We start from the raw sequence: 23,939 nt of genomic DNA on the forward strand, positions 1-23,939 counted from the left end.
CAGTACCAGACTGCACACAGGCTCTGTCATGGCAGGCCATAGTCCTTGTTGCAAGGCTGATTGAGTGGGTGGCACAATCAGTGCTGAAAGCATACTAGCAGCATTTGCTTTATAGGCCCTGGGCACACACAGTGCACTGTACTAGGGACTGACTAGTAAATCAAATATGCCAATCATTGTATCACAAATCCATAACAATAATTTACAAAGGGGGCACTTGCACTTTGGCACTGAACGGCAGTGGCAAAGTGCCTAAAGCATCTAGACCAGCAAAACGATGTCCAACACACAGCAAAAACACAGGCGGCAAAGGGAAAAATACAGGGGAAACCCACGCCAATGATGCCAGGTCTAACACTACCCTAAGCCCCCTGAAAGTATCATGCCATACAATCACCCAGTGCTATATGCGGCTGATACATTACAAGCAGCTCCAGGATACCTTTTGGTTTCCAGGCAAACTCTAAATATGAGTGAGTGGACTTTCTTCGTCTGTGCTAAGTGTTCAAAGGTGAGCACATTTATCAATCACGGAAAAGGAACAACCACTAGATAGTGAGTGGAATATTTGTGTGAAGGTCACTGATATTATTTCTCCTGATAGACTTAATAGTAATAGATGATAAAATGAATCAATACCTCACAACTGGGCAAACTGTACAAATAATGCCGACTCTTAGGTCTGTCGGACGAGCTTCCATCACATGTTTATTCCAAGGCTGTATATATAGAAGGCTGTTGGGTCACAGCTTTGTCACCCTGCTGTCTCACGTTGCTGTACAAGACAATCCCTTGAAGATGAAGACTCTGGTAAGTACAGCGTGCTCCCTTACCCTGCCTCATCCCAGAGTATCTAGCTCGGTGTTTGCCCTATCCGTTGATCAGTATGTGCTCACTTGTCACATGACTGGCTGAGCCCTGCTGACCTTACTGTCATGCATCGGTTTGTATGTAAGTTTCCAAATGATCCTTGTTCTCTCTTTGTTACAAGTATTTCACAGTCGAGCCTTTCCTGGCACCACTGAGATTTCAGATATGAGCCAACAGCATGACTGACTCTACCAAGCGGGACAAGAAACTAAAATTAGCTCTAGCAACAATGTTCAAAGCAGTCCCACACTGCTGGTGGCAGCAGCTAGAATGGGCCTCTCACCCCAGTGCTCTGCAGGGGCTGCGGGGGCTATTGTTGCCCCACTATCTCGCCCACATGGGCTTTAATGAGACCTGGCTACCATCCAGCCCTGAAAGCAGCTCTCTGGCCTGCAGTCTACTTTGAAAATAGCAGAGCGGAAGAATGGTCAGTGTAGAACTGACTGTGCCTTGTCTCTCTTGGCCTCTGAAAGATTAGACTAGAATGTGACTGACTGCCCCAGGCCTGTTGAGAAACCCTGTGATCCTCTGTTAGACTATCCTGGGTCTGAAAGATCTGGTTATTTCCAGAGTAACAAACAGTTGCATGATTCAATGCTTTGACTTAATTTGCATCAAGGGGGCCTTCTATCGGTGGTGCATGAGTGTTCCAATCAAACCACCTGTGGGTTTTGATGCAAATCCCTATCTAAAAACATTAGTAAAGAGAGATTTGCGCCAAAAACCTATGCTTCCTTGATGCAGGTCTAAAGAGAACAAATTTGTTTTATTTCTCCTAGTTTTTCTAGCTTTGCACATACACTGCATTGTTCAGCACACATAAGAAGCGGGCAAAGCCTTCAAGCATAGTTTTTGTACAAAACCTATGATTCGGAGAATGAACACACCCTTGCACTACAGTGCCAGGGTGTCTGCATTGGGGCATGGCTTCTAAAAACGTGATAGCCTGAGGGAGAGAAAAAATTAGCCATATCTTTGTTTTTATGACTCCTCCTCCATCCCTCGGTATGACAGCCATGCGAACCAGATCTTCTCCCATTTCCGTGGGCACCCTCTACCCACAGTAAATTGTTTTTTCCGCATACATATACCAGTTAATGGTTTTTACCCATCTTTGCCTTTGTCGGCGAGTCTCGTGCAAACCCACTTACGAGCTGTTTCTCTTGGCCAATGATAAACCTAGTGATAGCCAGAGTTTGTCATACCTGGGCAGCGGGTCATCTCCCCATAATTGTAGGAGACAGGCTTGGGGCTAAATCCAGTATTATTATCCCCAGGACCTCTCCCACTACAATCTGTAGTGCTAAGCAGAAGGGCTGTATCGCAGGGCAGGACCATAGCATGTGAAAGAATGTGCCCCTCTCCCACATCTCCCTAGACAGAGGTTGTTTGGGCTGTGGCCCATGGCGTGTATGGCGGTGCGGGAATAATATGAATGATGTAATATACGTAAGTGAACAAGATGAAAGCCCGACTTGATGGCCACCTCCTTAAAGGCCCTCATGGCTTCCGCCTAATCGCCATCCCCAACATCTCCAATATCAGTCTCCCATTTATACCTCTGAGCGATAAGGGGGTTCAGACAATTGTTATTGCGTTTTTTATAGATAAGCGAGATGGTCTTTTTGGCCAATGGTTCCGTGAGGACACGGTTCTCCGGGAGTGAGGCATCTGCAATAAAGGTATGTTTAGGTATATGTGTCAACATGTGTGTCGGAGCTGGATGTATTTGAAAGACTACCTGGGTGAGCTCAAATTGAGTCTGTAAATCCACCAGACTGAGCATGGAGTCCCCCTTCCATACGTCTCCTAGCGTGGCTGTGCCAATAAGGTTCCATTTTGTGAACCCACTCAGTTTCCCCGCCTCCTTCAGGTTTTCACAGGACCATAGGTGGATCATCTCCATTGGTTTCACCTTCCATCCCAGATAGCCCATCGCCTCCCACCAGACCCAAACCACCGTTAGAGTTTGAGGCAAACATTTGCCATATCTTAATAGATATGACGCTATTTTTTTCTCTCCATTTGAAACAATGCAGTGCAGCAACTTTGGTACAGTATTGCCTTTCACCCACAAATAGTTAATCTGGGCCTTTGTGTTTATGCCATGCCCAGTATCACTCAGGACCATTCCTGCTTGATTACACTTCAGCAAACTGAGCTCCCGAAGTACACATTGGTGTGCTCAAGATACAGAGAATCATTGACAGAGTTATTTCCACAATCTTGAGTAGTTAACCACCAGAGTGCATGGGTTACTACAATGGCTCACATATTTAACTTTTTTATTTTAGGTCCTGGCCATTGCTCTTTTGGGAGTATTCCAGACAGAGGCAGCCCCAAATAAGGTAAGTCATCTCATAAATAAGTTGTTTGTGGGCAGTGCCGATTTCATGGTAGACAAATTCGGTGATTGGAGAATGGGCAACGCCAAATCCAGTGTAAAGGATTCCAGAGGCCCAGGCAAAATCACATTTTGCCAATTGGGGTCTCCCTTCCCACTACTAACAAAGACTTTTTTAGGTCTTTTTTGCAATCTAACTTCCTTTTCTGGTTATCTGTGTTGCTTCAATGAGGCAGTTGCCAGCAATGGCCTGAAATAGTGGAGGCTCACGGCACCATAACCTGACTCTGTCCCTCTGTCTCTGTATTACGGCACTTCTCTCTCTCTCACTCTCTCGCGTGACTCTCTCTCTATTGTTCTCTCAGACTTGGCTCAGTGACAGAGCAGCAGGGCCCTGCCAGGGTCAGGCTGGAAGACATAGATAATTTGTTGTGTCAAATCCAATTTAAGATTTTGGTGGGTCTCATTAGGAGGGACACATAGACTCATCTGTTGGAAGAGGAGCATCCCCTCAATGCTTAGAGCCAGCAGATGATAAATAAAAGGATAATAAAAAATTGGTATTATGATTTTATTTATCACTGGCTGACTGAGAACTTCAGTGGATGGAGTAGTCTAGGCCGAGGCCGGGGCCAGGCCGTTACAGGGAGGAGGAGTGGCGGGCATTTGTAAGTGAGCATATCAGTTTGGCCGGCCATCTTAGGACAGCCAAACCGACATGCGCACTTATATTTCTCCAACCCAGCTGTGTTGCACAGCCCGGTAAAGAAAAGGCACAGGTTCCATGTGCCTTAGCGAGCATCAGACCAGCCCATTCATGTAAAACCCAAAGCTTCTCTCATACCAGGTATAGCATGAGAGCAACATCTGCTTTGGGTGGGGAGCCTGTGCTTTGTGGCCCAAGGACTGACGGGAGGAGAGGAGCACAGAGGAAAGCTGGCAGCTGCAGCTGTAGCTGCACTTAGGTCAGACTTTTTTTTAATTTTTATTCCCCTAAACTGCCCCCCCCCACCTCCCACGTCGCCCGAACACTTTAGATTGGCGACAGCTGCCAAGGCATAGATTTAAAAGTGTTAAGAAATAAAACAGGGATGGAAGACATAGTGGAATGTCTCCCCACATACACGAAAGAATAGGTGTAATGGAAGATTTGAGAAGTTTGCAAAATATAGGGTATGTATCAGTTCTTTCAGGAACACGTTATGTTATAAACATATGAATGATTCCAAGAAATGTTTAGGTAGAATCATTTATTTGTAAAGTGTGCACAGCAAAACATAATTACCTCTTGACACTAGAGCAAACAAGCATCTTGATTAAGATGATGTGTTGAGGCTATTCATGGTTGTGCATGGGTGTATATCTAAATACATAAGGGGCCGATTCACAAAAGTAAATATACACGTGCATATTTACTCATATATGTGATTAATACTGGACCTATGCCTAACTTTACATGTTCTTGCTGTTCACCATTTCTGAGTTCAACGCTGTTCCTAGGTGTAGACTTACATGTCCCCACCCCTTCAAATCCCGGGGTGGAGCCTCCTAAAACAGGATCTGCGAGAGTAAAGTCCCTACTAGTGGTGGAGATCGACCTACGGGAAAGTATATGGGAAATTATTATTTTTTCTTATTTAAATTTAAAAAAAAAATATTTCAAGATATAGTCTGAATGTCAAATAATGTGAAATATTTATTATTACCCTAGAACTAAGACAATAAAATATAGCAGCACATTACCTTATCAGATTAAATGTGAATTAAGAGTTAATTAATTTAATATAATCTATATGTATGTTAAAATATGTATGGTAATATATTTTTTACAAACACTTGCACTAATATTTTTATTATATATCTATATTTATGTTTTTTTCCAATCCTGGCGGCGGCGAACAGTCAGGCACAGACTCCGTGAAATAATGGCAAAAAATTAAATTTAATCCAACAAAGGTTAGACGCGTTTCGGCGGCGCACCGCCTTGGTCACTACATCTAGTACATACTGGTTTGACAGATATATACGCTTTACTTTAGTTGTCAGGGCAACCTCACAGAGTTGATCATAGACATAGAAAATCACTCTGTCAGTTTCAACATGACAATGCAAAACAAATCGCGGCGAAAAAATACATGCCAAATAATAACTACAATTCAATTTACAAAGAAACACAGACATGATGTAAATATATTGATGGCATTTATTTACCAGTTTGTAATGTGCTTCTAAAAAAATACTGCAGAAACTGAAAATGGGGGCAAGCTGATGCTCATGTGTAGCAACGTCCATTTGCCATGTATAGACATAGAAGAAACATGTGTGCGCCTGGAGGACCCTGTGTAGTAATGTTACCTAAAGGATGGTTAGGAAATATCGTAGAGGAAGATGTGCCATGCATAGTGAGTACAGACTGAGCAAACGCTACCGCTCTGGTGTATACGTACAGTAGTGTGCTTTAAGCTAATTCGTGCTGTAAGGAAAATGAAAACAGCACGCTAAGCTGACAGTGTCTCATAGTGATGTTAATAGCGGTAGAGTATTAATTGACAGACAGGTAAATTGCAAAGATGGATCGAATCTGTAAGCAATCTATTTGAGACTTAGTAGATACTAAATAGAGAAGGTTCGTATATTTAGTAAATGCACTTAGAGCAGTATTGCTCGAGTGGGCTTATGGCAAGAAAATCTCTGCTACGAAAAAATGTCTAAATACAGTTCGTAAATAACTGTAGAGTGGGCCTCCTAAGGCGTAAGCTAACAAGTTGGTAAATGGACGTACAGAGATAACGAAAACCGGTTGCTAAAATATGTTTAAAGAAAAAGCAAGGCTAATGTGTGCCTAAGTTAAAAAAGTGTGTGTCCTAAACGTTGCAGGGTTGGGAAAGAGTAGCGGGATAAGCAGCAAGGGATTGATCAGAGGTTTACAGTTAATGCTTCATCCGCATTCATTCCATTGGGGATTTTGGAATTGTAGAGGATGATGTAGCGTGATTCGAGTCTCCTAAGGGCAAGTTGTCTATTGCCCCCCCTGGGATTTTTGGGGATGGTGTCCACCACATAAAAAGAAAGATCTTGCACCTTGCCATTGTGGACTGCATTGATATGGCGAGCAACAGGGTAGGCAGGGTCATTATTAGTGATAGCTCTCAAGTGTTGTAAAATACGTACGTGTACTGGGTGGATGGTGCCACCCACATAGATTTTCCCACAGGTAAACGATAACACATACACAGCAAAATCAGATTTGCATGTGTAGTGCCGTCTGATGATGTGGGGGGATTGTCTGAAAGGTAATCTGACCTCTTTGGTATTGATGCTGTGTCTACATGCCTTGCACTTGGCGCATTTATAGAAACCTCTAGGTGATTTGAGCCAAGAGCCCTCATTTTTAATTTTTCCGGGAGCGTTGTTTACTATCTCCTGTCTCATAGATTTGGCTCTCCTAAAGGTGATTTGAGGGTTTTTGCTGGAGATGGTCCCAATAACAGGGTCATTCCTGACTGAGTTCCAGTGTCTGTGTATGATTTTTCTAACTTGAGTGTGATATGCATTGAAACCTGTTATTAGTCTAGGAGTGTTGATAGCAGAACACTCGGTTTGTTTCACAGTGGTACCTGAGGCTAAAAGCTCTCTACGGGTTTTGGTTGCAGTTTTCATTCTCGCTTTGGTAAGTGTTTCTTGGCAATATCCCCGAAGGGCTAATCTGTGGATAGATCTCCTGTTGCTTCAACAAGGCTTTTATTGGTGCTGCAGTTACGCTTCATGTGGAGGCATTCGGCGTAGGGTATACTTTCTTTCAAAGAGGTGGGGTGGAAACTGTGTGCATGCAGTATAGCGTTCCCAGCAGTGAGTTTTCTGAAAGTTTTAGACTGCAGTTTGTCATCTTCAACGTACAGCTCTAGGTCTAGAAAGTGTACGCTCTCTTTACTCATATTACAGGTAAAGCTGAGATTTAATGAATTGTTGTTAATTTCTTCGGAGAAGGCTTTGGCACTCTCTACAGACCCTTTCCATAATATAAAAATGTCGTCGATGTACCTGACGTACATTTTTACATGTTCTGATAATGTGGCATTATGTGATACTGCGAGCACCTGCTCCTCCCACCAGCCCATATGCAAATTAGCATAGCTGGGGGCGAAGCAGGTACCCATGGCAGTGCCCTGCAGTTGTTTATATGTCAAACCATCAAACATAAAGACATTATTATCCAGACACATCTCAGCCATCTGTACGATCATCATAGAGTGCTGAAACATTTGCATAGGTTTTTTGCCCAATAAATGATGTAAGGCATTAAGTCCATCTGTATGTCTGATGCTGGTGTAGAGTGTGTTGACAAAAACGATTAAAGATCCTCCCGAGGGAGGGGTGGCACATGCAATGGATGTGCTGCCGAGGGGAGAAAGAGATCGTCTCTTGTGCTCCCCCCGGCTTTAAGGGTCCCCGAGGGTCGCCCACGCCCTGGAAGTGATCAGATCACTTCTGGGGCGCGGGGGAGCCTCCCATGACCCGGAAGTGATTCAATCACTTCCGGGGCATGTCCCTCAGCGCAGGCGTGGACCATGATTGGGGCACGATTCCGGGGGGCACGGCCGACCACCATAATGGCGGCAGGGCCGATGCTGGCCCCGCCTTCCTCTTAGCAGAAGGTCCTTTTCCCATGTTACATCATAAATTTTATTGAGAAAATCGCCTGTGTCCTTGATGTATGCTGGAAGGCTGCAGACTGATGGCTGTAAGAAGTGGTCTATGTATCTTGAGGCATTTTCCAACAATCCCCCTATTGCAGCAATTATGGGTCTGCCAGGAGGCTCTACTGGGTTTTTATGGATCTTAGGGATAAGATACAATTGGGGTAATACAGGATAATCACATTTTAGATATTCAAACTCCTGTTTGGAGAGTAATCCTGCACTTTTCCAGTCATAGAGGGCTTTATGGAATCTTTCTTTGATTTCTATGATGATATTCGGGCTTGCACAACTGTAACAGTCTTTGTCAGATAGTTGTTGGAGAGCTTCTTTGTTATACTGTTCCAGGGGCCAGAGGACAACATTGCCTCCTTTGTCTGACCACCGGACCACCACATCTTGTCTTTGTTTGATTTTGTCAATTAGTTTGTTGTACTTTTGCATTTTGTTACAATTGCTACTCGCAAAATGTATGCTACTACTGTATGCCAATATCTTGAGATCTTTGGTGACATTTTCTGCAAAAATGTCCAAACCATCCTTGGGCATCATAGGCATAAATGTCGATTTAGGTTTAAACGGTGTTTTAGCAGTGTTGGATACTTGTAATCCTGAGGTAGTTGCAAATTCTATGAGTGTTTCGGGATTTTCTGTATTTTCTATGTTGACAAGATCTTATAACAGGGCCATATCTCTTACTGTGTGTGGATTTTCCTCAATTACACTTTCATCGATGTTGACTTTCCGATTTGCTGCGTTAAAAAAATATTTTTGAAGTTTAAGTTTTCTTACAAAGTGAAAAAGATCCACTCTGGTTTGCGCATAGTCAAAATTGCTTTTGGTACAGAAAGTTAAGCCAAGAGAAAGAATCTTTTCTTCTTCTGGTGACAGTTTCATATTGGTAAGGTTAATTACTGTATTTTCAGTATCAATGTGGGCTCTCATCTCCTTTTGTTGTTTCTGTGAGTGCGCGTGTTTTTGTTCTGTTTGTCTTTGTCCCCACCGTCTGTTTTTTCGTCTCCTACTTTCTGACTTTTTGATGTTTTGCTGTTGTCTGTTCTTTGCGGTCGTGGCCGTAAACTCGTGAGTCTCTCCAAGCGTAAAAAAACAAATTTTTGTTCCACCGTCGGTGCTTTCCGATTTTCTCTAGTGGCTGTTTCGACATCTGATTCTATTTCGGAGCTTAGTTCTGATTCACTGGGGGCGGCTATTCTCTGGATTGTTTCAGAGGTTTCTGAGAGCTGTTGACGGCGGATGTTCTCAAACTTCCTAGAGAACGTGTAGATTTTGCCGCTCATGTAGTCGTTTCTGTCTCTCTGAAATTTCAGTGCCTTTCTCTCTTTAATGGATTGCTCATATTTCGAGAGTCTTGTTTTCATGTCATTAAGTATTTTACTAAGTTCATCTTGGTGTGGCGATTTCTCCAGTTCCCCAGACAGTGCCTCGATCTTCTTTAGTAATGCCTCTCTGTCACTCGTGGCATACTTTATTAGGATTTGTAACATTCTGCTGGAAGAATTTGCGCTGTTCTCCGCCCACTCCTTTAGCATCTCTGGGTTAGGGTTTTCATATGTTGGTGTTACTAGAATTCTGAGGCCCCTCGGGACTCGCCCAATGTCTAGATATCTCTGAAGCGATTTAGTTTCCCACCACTTAGATATCTCATTTTTTCGCAATTTCTCCAGTTCATGGGTAAGTTTGATAATGTCATTAGCTGGTTGTCGCACGGCATTTCCTGTTGGCATGTGTGTTAATATGCCGCTACTGTCATCATCACAGAAGATGTCTCTTGCTGCCTCTTCTCGCTCTCTCTCCCACTCTGCTGCCATTGTTGGATATGTATAACTTTGTGCCACTCACTGCCCGCTATCCTATTTGCAGGACTACCTCTCCCACAAGCCACTCTGTTGCGTGTAGAAACCACCTCACCTCTCCAACCCTACTGGCTTACCTGGGTCTTTTGATTGCCCTCCGGCTCTCGCAAGGAACAGGAAGCCGTGTAGGGAACAGGCAGGCTTCGATGATCACATCACAGAATTTCGGCTTCGGGGGGGCTCTGCGTCTTTCTCTTCTAGAGAACAAAACCAAAGTGTTTCCGGATGCGCAGAGCACCAGATCGAGGAGGGTCTGTGGCAAGATCCCGGCAGATCCTTAATATTCTTTTCCAATCCTGGCGGCGGCGAACAGTCAGGCACAGACTCCGTGAAATAATGGCAAAAAATGAAATTTAATCCAACAAAGGTTAGACGCATTTCGGCGGCGCACCGCCTTGGTCACTACATCTAGTACATACTGGTTTGACAGATATATACGCTTTACTTTAGTTGTCAGGGCAACATCACAGAGTTGATCACAGACATAGAAAATCACTCTGTCAGTTTCAACATGACAATGCAAAACAAAGGGCGGCGAAAAAATACATGCCAAATAATTACAATTCAATTTACAAAGAAACACAGACATGATGTAAATATATTGATGGCATACATTTACCAGTTTGTAATGTGCTTCTAAAAAAATACTGCAGAAACTGAAAATGGGGGCAAGCTGGTGCTCATGTGTAGCAACGTCCATTTGCCATGTATAGACATAGAAGAAACATGTGTGCGCCTGGAGGACCCTGTGTAGTAATGTTACCTAAAGGATGGATAGGAAATATCTTAGAGGAAGATGTGCCATGCATAGTGAGTACAGACTGAGCAAACGCTACCGCTCTGGTGTATACGTACAGTAGTGTGCGTTAAGCTCATTCGTGCTGTAAGGAAAATGAAAACAGCACGCTAAGCTGACAGTGTCTCATAGTGATGTTAATAGCGGTAGAGTCTTAATTGACAGACAGGTAAATTGCAAAGATGGATCGAATCTGTAAGCGATCTATTTGAGACTTAGTAGATACTAAATAGAGAAGGTTTGTATATTTAGTAAATGCACTTAGAGCAGTATTGCCCAAGTGGGCTTATCGGTACAAAAGGGGGTGGTGATGGACGGAGAATCAGAACCAATCAAACACTCACACCCAGTCAACAGATCTGGGTTTGATCCATCACCGTTCTTTAGCCCACTCTGCCACCCCAGTTCAGACATGGCCATATGCAAATCAGTCTGACCCTGTGCCTCATGGGAACAGTCCAGCCCGAACTGCCAAGCCATGCCTTCCCTGGCCCGGAAACAAGCTTCCTAGGACCGGTTTCTGGCATTTCAGCCGTCTTCAGCCAGGCTTGCTTGAATCCAGTGGCAAAGTGAGCAAGGGACTCACGTCTGAGCATACCCTGCCAACTTATGGCGAACAAAGCGGTACATTGACTGGTGGTGAGTGTTTGATTTGCTCAAACACTCCGTCCATCATCCCCTTTGGTATCGCTTTGTTCGCCCTAAGTTGGCAGGGTATGTCCAGACGTGGATCCCTTGCTCACTTTGCCACTGGATTCAAGATAGCCTGGCTGATGAGGGTTATGAACCCGAAACCGGTCCCAGGATGGTTGTTTCCGGTCCAGGTAAGACATGGCTTGGCAGTTCGGGCTGGACTGTTCCCATGAGGCACAGGGTCAGACTGATTTGCATATGGCCATGTCTGAACTGGGGTGACGGAGTGAGCTAAATAATGATGATGGATTAAACCCAGATCAATTGACTGGGGGTGAGTGTTTGATTTGCTCAAACACTCCGTCCATCATCCCCTTTGGTATCGAGTGGGCTTATGGCAAAAAAATCTCTGCTACAAAAAAATGTCTAAATACAGTTCGTAAATAACTGTAGAGTGGGCCTCCTAAGGCGTACGCTAACAAGTTGGTAAATGGACGTACAGAGATAAAGAAAACCGGTTGCTAAAATATGTTTAAAGAAAAAGCAAGGCTAATGTGTGCCTAAATTAAAAAAGTGTGTGTCCTAAACGTTGCAGGGTTGGGAAAGAGTAGCGGGATAAGCAGCAAGGGATTGATCAGAGGTTTACAGTTAATGCTTCATCCGCATTCATTCCATTGGGGATTTTGGAATTGTAGAGGATGATGTAGCGTGATTCGAGTCTCCTAAGGGCAAGTTGTCTATTGTCCCCCCTGGGATTTTTGGGGATGGTGTCCACCACATAAAAAGAAAGATCTTGCACATTGCCATTGTGGACTGCATTGATATGGCAAGCGACAGGGTAGGCAGGGTCATTATTAGTGATAGCTCTCAAGTGTTGTAAAATACGTACGTGTACTGGGTGGATGGTGCTACCCACATAGATTTTCCCACAGGTACAGGTATATATGTATATATATATATATATATAAAAAAATATCCACATCCTCAGATTCCGGGACACAAGTGCGGCGGTGCAAAAGCAGGGTCCGAGGAAATCCTGTATTCATAGACGTTTCACCAAGTGTATAACATACACGGATGCACTCCTCCCCAAAGAAGAAACAGCATTTCAAGGTTCCATCACGAAGATTTAATTAATGTGCATTTAAGCCAAATAATACCCAACGCGTTTCGACGAACATATCGTCTTGGTCACGGGTAAATGTCTGTTCAAATTCAACAGTTAAATACATTCAAAAAAAGCATCGAAACAACGCACAAGTTTTGCGGAAATAAACAGTAAAAGAGGACAATAGTTTGCATGTACTCCTGACCGGCGGCATGGCGGCCATCTTGGAACGGTAAAGGTATAATACCATCTCCATCAACAAAAAGGTACCTCAATAAAGTTTTACATTCAAAGAGAAAGAGATGACTGTAAATCACAATAATGTTGATTCTTATTCCTGCATAAGTTGCAATCTGCCAATAATGTTGGTTGTATGTCGATTTGCATGCTGTATGCTTACTAATTGAATCGCTACTTGTTTAAATTCTTACTTATGAATACATACAAACATTTCTTTAGCCATCCATATTCTATAATCCTAATCAGAAATAGTGGGTACCTCAGCCAAATGCCCCCAGTTACATAAAGAAATTATTATTAGTGTGAGTCCATAGAATTCACAACATGTCCGTATCCTACCCAAGTGGGTAAACGTTAATGAAAGTGATGAAAAGCGGAATATCCACATAAATTCAACGTTGCATAATGTGCATATATATCATATATCATAAGGGTCAGCTCAAAATGATTCAACATGATTCAACTTACTATCCAGTCATGAGTATAAGAGATATAAAATAATTATACCAAAATCAAAATGCAAATTATGCAAGATATATGCAAAATATACTTAGCCCAAGTGGGCCATCAATTATTCTTATACTTCTTTTTCTGACTCTTATTCTTGATAGTAGCCCCTTTCATCCTTAAATTTTACTTCTTGGACCACCTAAACATAACAAAATGGAGATAGCAAACAAAACAAAACTGTCAACCAACATAGTGCTCTTATATCAAAATATACAGCACCGATGCTAAAAACTAGAGAGGATCAATTCAGATTCAACAAGGAGAAAAACATCAAAGCCAACCCACCATTAGAATTTTTAACTCCCATCATTTACTAAAATATTGTAAAGGCATGGCAGAGAAGCAAAGAGAATCAGAATGAAGATGTGACAATGAGGTTCAGAACATTCGCAAAGAAGCTAGGAAACTAGGGACCTAGTCTTTAAAAACAGCAAAGCGTAATAATTTGTATAAAAATTCCTACTGTAGCTTCTGAAATTGGGGGAGAATAGGGAAGAATAAGGAGCGAGAGATCAACCTAAACTCTAAATTTTATCCCCCAAGTGCCAAGACAATTCTTCCTCCGAATTTAATCCTACTGGAATCTTAGTGTTGAGCTCCATAATGTACCTGGATTCAAGTTGGCGTAATTTACGAATTCTATCACCACCCCTCTTGGAGGGTAGAATTCTATCTAAAACAAAAAATCTTAACAGGTTACGGTTACTTTTATGGAACTCTTCAAAGTGCCTGGCAATAGGGGACAGCTTATCTTTATTTTGAATTGCCCTCATATGTTCCAAAATACGTTTCTTGGCAGCAAACTAACAGCCTCATGCATCAACCCAAAATCCAGTCGGTAAAATACCGATTCGGTAATAGCTCCCGGTATTAAGTAAAAAATACCCAATCCCAATGCATCAACCCAAAAGCAGAAATCGCTATTTAAGGAATCCTTAAATAGCGATTCTTTAAATAGGGATTCCTTAAATACCGATTCCTTAAATAGCGATTGCATTTAAGGATTCCCAAAGTGAGATTCCTTAAATGCAATGCATCAAAGTTAAAAAATTAGCGATTTCGCTAATAGGGGGAGCAAATTACCATGAAGATGAACTGCATGGTAATTTGCAAAAACTTTGAAAAATGCACTTTTGTGCATTTTTCAAAGTGTCATGTTGCGCACACACATGCCCTTAGAGCATGTGTGTGTGCAACATATGTGCACATATCATTTTCAGGGGTGCAACAGGGTGTCCTTTTGACACCCTGGCACCCTTGAAAGTGCTCCCGCTATTAGCGATTCGGTAATACCGAATCGCTAATACAGAATGGCTTTACATTCATTCCTATGGGCCTCCAAGCCCATAGGAATGAATGGGTAGGTATTCCTTATTACCGATTCGGTATTACCGATTCGGTAATAAGGAATATTAAGGAATCGCTATTTGAATAGCGATTCCTACATGCATAGCCTTTTGCTATTCCTTATTAGCGATTCCTTATTTTTCGCTAATAAGGAATCGCAAATGGCATTGTTGATGCATAGGCCCCATAGTGCTGCCAACGTACTTTTTAGAACAAGGACACATCAACATAGACACAATAATCTGACAAACAAGTCAGGTGTTTCTCAATGCGTCTGTTGGTGTCAGAAACTGGGAAATGTACTGTTTTCACATTAGAGCTAGTTTTGCATGCCTTGCAAGACATGCATGTGAAAAAACCTTGTATATCCATGTTAGAGCCTTTTGTACCAGGCACCTCATTGCTACATCATCTATCCTTTAGAGAATTCGCTTTTCTGTAGGTGTTGTTGACAGCATCTCCTACTATATCCTCTAATGTAGATTCAGTCTTCAGGATCTCCCAATGTCTATTTAGACATTTTCTGACTTCATAAGAGCTAGAGTTGAAAGTAGTAATAAATCTCACAACCTGATCATCCTTCTCCTGCACCATATCTTTAGGTTTCAACAATTCAGATTGTGTGAACTGCATTGCCTTTGATAGTGCTACTTGTATCACATTCAGTTTATAGCCTCTCTCTACAAATCTTTTGATCATGCAGTCACTTTCATCTTTGAAATCAGCATCCGTGTTGCAATTTCTCCGATTGATTTTGGTATAATTATTTTATATCTCTTATACTCATGACTGGAGAGTAAGTTGAATCATGTTGAATCATTTTGAGCTGACCCTTATGATATATGATATATATGCACATTATGCAACGTTGAATTTATGTGGATATTCCGCTTTTTATCACTTTCATTAACGTTTACCCACTTGGGTAGGATATGGACATGTTGTGAATTCTATGGACTCACACTAATAATAATTTCTTTATGTAACTGGGGGCATTTGGCTGAGGTACCCACTATTTCTGATTAGGATTATAGAATATGGATGGCTAAAGAAATGTTTGTATGTATTCATAAGTAAGAATTTAAACAAGTAGCGATTCAATTAGTAAGCATACAGCATGCAAATCGACATCTAACCAACATTATTGGCAGATTGCAACTTATGCAGGAATAAGAATCAACATTATTGTGATTTACAGTCATCTCTTTCTCTTTGAATGTAAAACTTTATTGAGGTACCTTTTTGTTGATGGAGATGGTATTATACCTTTACCGTTCCAAGGTGGCCGCCATGCCGCCGGTCAGGAGTAGATGCAAACTATTGTCCTCTTTTACTGTTTATTTCCGCAAAACTTGTGCGTTGTTTCGATGCTTTTTTTTAATGTATTTAACTGTTGAATTTGAACAGACATTTACCCGTGACCAAGACGATATGTTCGTCGAAACGCGTTGGGTATTATTTGGCTTAAATGCACATTAATTAAATCTTCGTGATGGAACCTTGAAATGCTGTTTCTTCTTTGGGGAGGAGTGCATCCGTGTATGTTATACACTTGGTGAAACGTCTATATATATATATAAATATATAAATATATATATATATATATATATATATATATATATATATATTCAGTGAAAAAACCATAGGTTTCACACACGTTATAGTTAGCTGGACATTTCACTCGTAAAAAACCAATGAAATTTCCCCGTTATAGTTAGTTAAGCTAACTATAACTTGCGCGCCCGCAATGCACTGCTGATGACGTCACATATTACATCACTCATGACATGGTCAGTGACATCACTCATGACATCACTCATGACATCTCAAATGACATCACTGATGACATCATCCTTGTGACAGAGTGGTAGACCTCCTCTCACCCTAATATAACCTTTGATACAAACATTAAAAAATAGAGACTGAAATTTTCAAAAAAATGGACATACCAATACCAGTTACAAAAACCTCTTCAATAATTCTAAGATCCACATAAACATCCACTCATTCACCAACAGTCCTGTACAGTCACTCATTCGTGTACTCACACATCATATGTACTCATACACCTATACATCCTGTAACACAATGCCTCTCATCCATAGAGTTACTCACACACATAGTTACTCATGCTAATAAAGAATCAAACATACATTTATTTGCATATACAGTTATACACACACCACCACACTTACTTCTATGGAAACTTACACATACTTAGTCTTTTAAACAATCACTTATAGAAACACATACTTATTCATACAGGAACTCTTTCAATCTCTCACTCTCACATATACTCACTTATATACACCAATAGTCACATATACTAGTTTAAAACATATGTAGTTACTCATAAAGACACTATTGAGACAGCCATTCACTCACTAACACACCCATACACACACTCATCCACCCATACAGTCCTGCACACATGCTGTCTTCAACACATACAAACAGTGAGTCACTCATTCATGCACTTATGCACTACGTAATACCCCCCACTGAACCATACAGACACTCAGACACTCATACTGATACTCAAAAAACCAACTAATAACCTATATAGACACTCATGTAGCTGCTCGCCAACCCATGCAGCCAATTATACACAAAGTGAGAGACTGATACAGATATTTACATATTTAAACATTACTCACTAAGCCATGTATTCACTATGATACACTTAATCAGTCATTTACACAATCAATTTTTCAAAAACAAATCATCCATTTAGACACTTATATACTCATTTATTCTTCCATCGACCTTGAGATATACATATATAAAACATATTTAATTTTCAGAAAAACACACATTCACTGGATGATGTCATCAGTGATGTCATTTGAGATGTCATCAGTGATGTCATGAGTGATGTCACTGACCATGTCATGAGTGATGTAATATGTGACGTCATCAGCAGTGCATTGCGGGCGCGCGAGTTATAGTTAGCTTAACTAACTATAACGGGGAAATTTCATTGGTTTTTTACGAGTGAAATGTCCAGCTAACTATAACGTGTGTGAAACCTATTGTTTTTTCACTGAATTTGCAAGGTTTTTTAAATGCTAATTCCTAACTATAACGTGTGTGAAACCTATGTTTTTTTCAGTGAATATATATATATATATATATTTATAAATATATATATATTCACTGAAAAAACCATAGGTTTCACACATGTTATAGTTAGCGGAAATTTTACTGATAAAAAACCAATGAAATTCCCCCGTTATAGTTAGTGCAGGAAACTATAACTCACACGACCGCAATCCTCTGCTGATGCTAATACTGTATTTAGACACTTATTTGCCCATGTCTTCTTCCATAAATTTTTAGCTATACATATATTACAAATATTTTTTTTTCATAAAGACACATATGTCATCAGCAGAAGATTGCGGTCGCGTGAGTTATAGTTTCCTGCACTAACTATAACGGGGGAATTTCATTGGTTTTTTATCAGTAAAATTTCCGCTAACTATAACATGTGTGAAACCTATGGTTTTTTCAGTGAATTTGCAAGGTTTTTTAAATGCTAATTCCTAACTATAACGTGTGTGAAACCTATGGTTTTTTCAGTGAATTTGTACGGTTTTTTAAATGCTAAGTTACTTTACGCCATTCGTGGCGTGCGCGCCCACTTAACGCAGTTCGTTCCGTGCGCGCACGGTGCGCTTCGCGCACCGTGCGCGCACAGTGAGCACGCGGTGCGCTTCGCGCACCGCGCGCCCACTTTACGCAGTTAGTGCCGTGCACGCACGGTGGGCACGCGGTGCGCTACGTGCACCACGTGCCCACGTTACGCTAGATGGGCCATGTACGCACGATGCGCTTCGCGCACCGTGCGCACATGGAGGACATATGATGCGCTTCGTTGTGAAAGGTTATATTTTATTTTTTTTTAAACGCTGATAAGCCATGCACAAATGGTGCACTTCGGGCACCATTTGCACACGGGGTGGGGAGGGTGTGGATAATTTTTTTTTTTCAATAATTTTTTACCGTACGCGTACGGTAAGCATAATCGGCGAAATTAGCGAAAAAATAAAAATTCCGTTTTTGGCCTTGGGGGATCTTTGGGGACTCCCTCAACATGGCTATGTGCTTTGGAGCTGGCTAAACAGCTCCTTTACATGTTTTTGTCCTTTGTTTTTTAATCCACACTCTGAGTGCGAGAGAGAAAATGGCGGCCGCCGCTTCCTGGTTTCGACCGATTCGAATGTTTACTAAGATCTAACAGCCAATCAGAATCGCGCTCGCGCACGCCACCGTACGCGTACGGTAAGCGCACCGTAAGCGCACCGTAAGCTGGCTCAGATATATATATTGATTTAAAGGCTATTTTCTCAGAATCTACTGAACAGATTTACACCAAACCTACAAAAGGCACTTCCTTGACCTGAGGACTACCTCTCTGCCAAATTTCAAGTAATTCTGTTCAGCCGTTCGGGCTGTAGCTGTGTCTAAAGGTCCTATGGAAAAATGCATGGGAAAAACGCGTTTTGGGACCCCCCTTTTATCTCAGCCCCCGCTTGACGAATCCCCCCGAGACTTTCAGGGTAGGAGCGGAGCGTAGCGCCCCACCTATTTTGAAAAATTCGCAAGGATTCGTCAACCGGCGCAAAAGTTATTCAAAATAGAATGTTGCGGATTTCCTATGGAAACGTGGTCCTAACTATAACTACCTACTGGCGACCGCCAGTAGGTAATATATATATATATATATATATATATATATATATATATATATATATGTATGTATACCAGTAGATAGTTATAGTTGGGACCGTGTTTCCGTAGGAAATCCGCAACATTCTATTTGGAATAACTTTGGCGCCGGTTGACGAATCCTCGCGAAATTTTCAAAACTAATGGGGCGTTCCGCTCCGCTCCTACCCTGAAAGTCTCGGGGGGATTCGTCAAGCGGGGGCTGAGAAAAAAGGGGGGTCCCAAAACACGTTTTCCCCATGCATTTTCCCATAGGACCTTTAGTCCGAGCTACAGCCCGAACGGCTGAACAGAATTACTTGAAATTTGGCAGAGAGGTAGTCCTCAGGTCAGAGATGTGCCTTTTGCAGGTCTGGTGTAAATCTGTTCAGTAGGTCCTGAGAAAATAGCATTTAAATAAATATATATATCTGTAAGCGCGCTCCGTGTGCTTACGGTAAGCTTACCGTACGCGTACGGTGCCGTGCGCGACCTCAATTCTGATTGGTGGTTACATGACTGTAAACATTCGAATCGGGCGAAATCAGAAAGTGTCGACCGCCATTTTATGTCTCTCGCTCTGAAAAACAAAGGTGGATAACGTGAAAAGGGGGCAACGAAGAGAGTTGCAGACCCCCTAGCGTTTGTGAGGGGGTCCAGGAAGGACCAAAAAGTACGAAAATTACAATTAATAATTTGAAAAAAAAATCGCGGAGTGCGCGTACGGTAAGCTTACCGTACGCGTACGGTAAAAAAAAAGAATAAAAAAAAAAAGAATTAACAATCACATTTAATATATAAATCTAAGGACCCCCAAGGGAGAAAAAACAATTGATATTTTGTAAAAAATGGCGAGGCGTGCACGGCACGAAATGCGCAACGTGGGCGCTCGGTGCGCGAAGCGCACCGAGTGCCCACAGCGCACGCACGGTGCGCAAAGCGCACCGTGCGCGCAGGTTGTGTGCACGGTGAAAAACCAGAAAAAAAAATTAAAAATAAATACATAACTTAGCATTTAAAAAACCGTACAAATTCACTGAAAAAACCATAGGTTTCACACACGTTATAGTTAGGAATTAGCATTTAAAAAACCTTGCAAATTCACTTAAAAAACCATAGGTTTCACACAAGTTATAGTTAGCTGTACATTTCACACGTAAAAAACCAATGAAATTCCACGTTATAGTTAGATCAGGTAACTATAACTTGCGCGACCACAATCCACAATGTGTCATTTCAGATGTCATCATTGATGTCATGAGTGATGTCACTGACCATGTCATGAGTGATGTAATATGTGACGTCATCAGCAGTTTATTGTGGGCGCGCAAGTTATAGTTACCTGATCTAACTATAACGTGGAATTTCATTGGTTTTTTACGTGTGAAATGTACAGCTAACTATAACTTGTGTGAAACCTATGGTTTTTTAAGTGAATATATATATAAATACACACATATATATATATATACACACACATATGTATGTAAATGTGTTAACATATATATTAAAAGTTTCATTTTTATATAAAATGAAGTTTATTATTCAATTTTAAAGTGGATAGAGTTACTCACACACATAGTTACTCATGCTAATTCGTGGCGTGCGCGCCCACTTAACGCAGTTCGTTCCGTGCGCGCACGGTGCGCTTCGCGCACCGTGCGCGCACAGTGAGCACGCGGTGCGCTTCGCGCACCGCGCGCCCACTTTACGCAGTTAGTGCCGTGCACGCACGGTGGGCACGCGGTGCGCTACGCGCACCACGTGCCCACGTTACGCTAGATGGGCCATGTACGCACGATGCGCTTCGCGCACCGTGCGCACATGGAGGACATATGATGCGCTTCGTTGTGAAAGGTTATTTTTTTTTTTTTTTTAAACGCTGATAAGCCATGCACAAATGGTGCACTTCGGGCACCATTTGCACACGGGGTGGGGAGGGTGTGGATAATTTTTTTTTTTCAATAATTTTTTACCGTACGCGTACGGTAAGCATAATCGGCGAAATTAGCGAAAAAATAAAAATTCCGTTTTTGGCCTTGGGGGATCTTTGGGGACTCCCTCAACATGGCTATGTGCTTTGGAGCTGGCTAAACAGCTCCTTTACATGTTTTTGTCCTTTGTTTTTTAATCCACACTCTGAGTGCGAGAGAGAAAATGGCGGCCGCCGCTTCCTGGTTTCGACCGATTCGAATGTTTACTAAGATCTAACAGCCAATCAGAATCGCGCTCGCGCACGCCACCGTACGCGTACGGTAAGTGCACCGTAAGCGCACCGTAAGCTGGCTCAGATATATATATTGATTTAAAGGCTATTTTCTCAGAATCTACTGAACAGATTTACACCAAACCTACAAAAGGCACTTCCTTGACCTGAGGACTACCTCTCTGCCAAATTTCAAGTAATTCTGTTCAGCCGTTCGGGCTGTAGCTGTGTCTAAAGGTCCTATGGAAAAATGCATGGGAAAAACGCGTTTTGGGACCCCCCTTTTATCTCAGCCCCCGCTTGACGAATCCCCCCGAGACTTTCAGGGTAGGAGCGGAGCGTAGCGCCCCACCTATTTTGAAAAATTCGCAAGGATTCGTCAACCGGCGCAAAAGTTATTCAAAATAGAATGTTGCGGATTTCCTATGGAAACGTGGTCCTAACTATAACTACCTACTGGCGACCGCCAGTAGGTAATATATATATATATATATATATATATATATATATATATGTATGTATACCAGTAGATAGTTATAGTTGGGACCGTGTTTCCGTAGGAAATCCGCAACATTCTATTTGGAATAACTTTGGCGCCGGTTGACGAATCCTCGCGAAATTTTCAAAACTAATGGGGCGCTACGCTCCGCTCCTACCCTGAAAGTCTCGGGGGGATTCTTCAAGCGGGGGCTGAGAAAAAAGGGGGGGCCCAAAACACGTTTTCCCCATGCATTTTCCCATAGGACCTTTAGTCCGAGCTACAGCCCGAACGGCTGAACAGAATTACTTGAAATTTGGCAGAGAGGTAGTCCTCAGGTCAGAGATGTGCCTTTTGCAGGTCTGGTGTAAATCTGTTCAGTAGGTCCTGAGAAAATAGCATTTAAATAAATATATATATCTTAAATCGCGCTCCGTGTGCTTACGGTAAGCTTACCGTACGCGTACGGTGCCGTGCGCGACCTCAATTCTGATTGGTGGTTACATGACTGTAAACATTCGAATCGGGCGAAATCAGAAAGTGTCGACCGCCATTTTATGTCTCTCGCTCTGAAAAACAAAGGTGGATAACGTGAAAAGGGGGCAACGAAGAGAGTTGCAGACCCCCTAGCGTTTGTGAGGGGGTCCAGGAAGGACCAAAAAGTACGAAAATTACAATTAATAATTTGAAAAAAAAATCGCGGAGTGCGCGTACGGTAAGCTTACCGTACGCGTACGGTAAAAAAAAAGAATAAAAAAAAAAAGAATTAACAATCACATTTAATATATAAATCTAAGGACCCCCAAGGGAGAAAAAACAATTGATATTTTGTAAAAAATGGCGAGGCGTGCACGGCACGAAATGCGCAACGTGGGCGCTCGGTGCGCGAAGCGCACCGAGTGCCCACAGCGCACGCACGGTGCGCAAAGCGCACCGTGCGCGCAGGTTGTGTGCACGGTGAAAAACCAGAAAAAAAAATTAAAAATAAATACATAACTTAGCATTTAAAAAACCGTACAAATTCACTGAAAAAACCATAGGTTTCACACACGTTATAGTTAGGAATTAGCATTTAAAAAACCTTGCAAATTCACTTAAAAAACCATAGGTTTCACACAAGTTATAGTTAGCTGTACATTTCACACGTAAAAAACCAATGAAATTCCACGTTATAGTTAGATCAGGTAACTATAACTTGCGCGACCACAATCCACAATGTGTCATTTCAGATGTCATCATTGATGTCATGAGTGATGTCACTGACCATGTCATGAGTGATGTAATATGTGACGTCATCAGCAGTTTATTGTGGGCGCGCAAGTTATAGTTACCTGATCTAACTATAACGTGGAATTTCATTGGTTTTTTACGTGTGAAATGTACAGCTAACTATAACTTGTGTGAAACCTATGGTTTTTTAAGTGAATATATATATAAATACACACATATATATATATATACACACACATATGTATGTAAATGTGTTAACATATATATTAAAAGTTTCATTTTTATATAAAATGAAGTTTATTATTCAATTTTAAAGTGGATATAAAGTTAAATCATAATACATATAGCGCTAAAAATTCAATTGATTTAATAATTAAATATTAAATAATAGACTTAATTTTGAAAACTAAATTCAACTTTTATAGACCAAATGGGTATTTCGCTGGGTGTATCCTTCTGCCCCCTAGGAAGTGGTTCCATTAAAATGTATTAGGGACTATTTATCACCTGAAAAATAAACTCATTTGTCACACTTTTTGCCAAATTCAATAATTTAGCACGTTCATTAATTCTATACAAAAACACATTCTTTTGTATTACAAATGTGTTGCTACGGGCACCACTGGAGGAGGAACCATTTGGAACCGTCGTAGCGACCTTTTACAAGCATCAGTCCACAGATAAGATTCACCGCACCCAGCAACTCGAGATGGTTTGGCAAAGCCAGTGGTTCTGGCTTATAACTGACAATGTCAGCCATACCTATTGGCTTTGCAAAGGCTTACCTTCAATTGAGTGCTACATGTAGTGAGGACTGAACATGGTGAGAAAAGCTTTAAAGATGTATCACAGTCCAAATTAATCATTCCCACAGGAACAACCATGAATGAAAAAGT

At 41.7% G+C, this 23,939-nt stretch overlaps 1 protein-coding gene across 1 annotated transcript in view; it reads left to right on the forward strand.

The window, feature by feature from the left end:
• The first annotated feature begins 681 nt into the window (after positions 1–681).
• Positions 682–23,939, forward strand: part of LOC146784395 (gastrokine-1-like) — a 61,006-nt gene continuing 37,748 nt past the window's right edge. Inside the window, exons 1-2 of the mRNA XM_085634558.1 lie at positions 682–810; positions 3,165–3,218. Coding sequence (XP_085490684.1) covers positions 799–810; positions 3,165–3,218 — 66 coding nt within the window. The 5' untranslated portion in view covers positions 682–798. The remainder of the gene's footprint in view (positions 811–3,164; positions 3,219–23,939) is intronic.

Source organism: Triturus cristatus, chromosome 11 (genome assembly GCF_964204655.1).
Source record: "Triturus cristatus chromosome 11, aTriCri1.1, whole genome shotgun sequence".
In the NCBI taxonomy this organism is placed as follows: domain Eukaryota; kingdom Metazoa; phylum Chordata; class Amphibia; order Caudata; family Salamandridae; genus Triturus; species Triturus cristatus.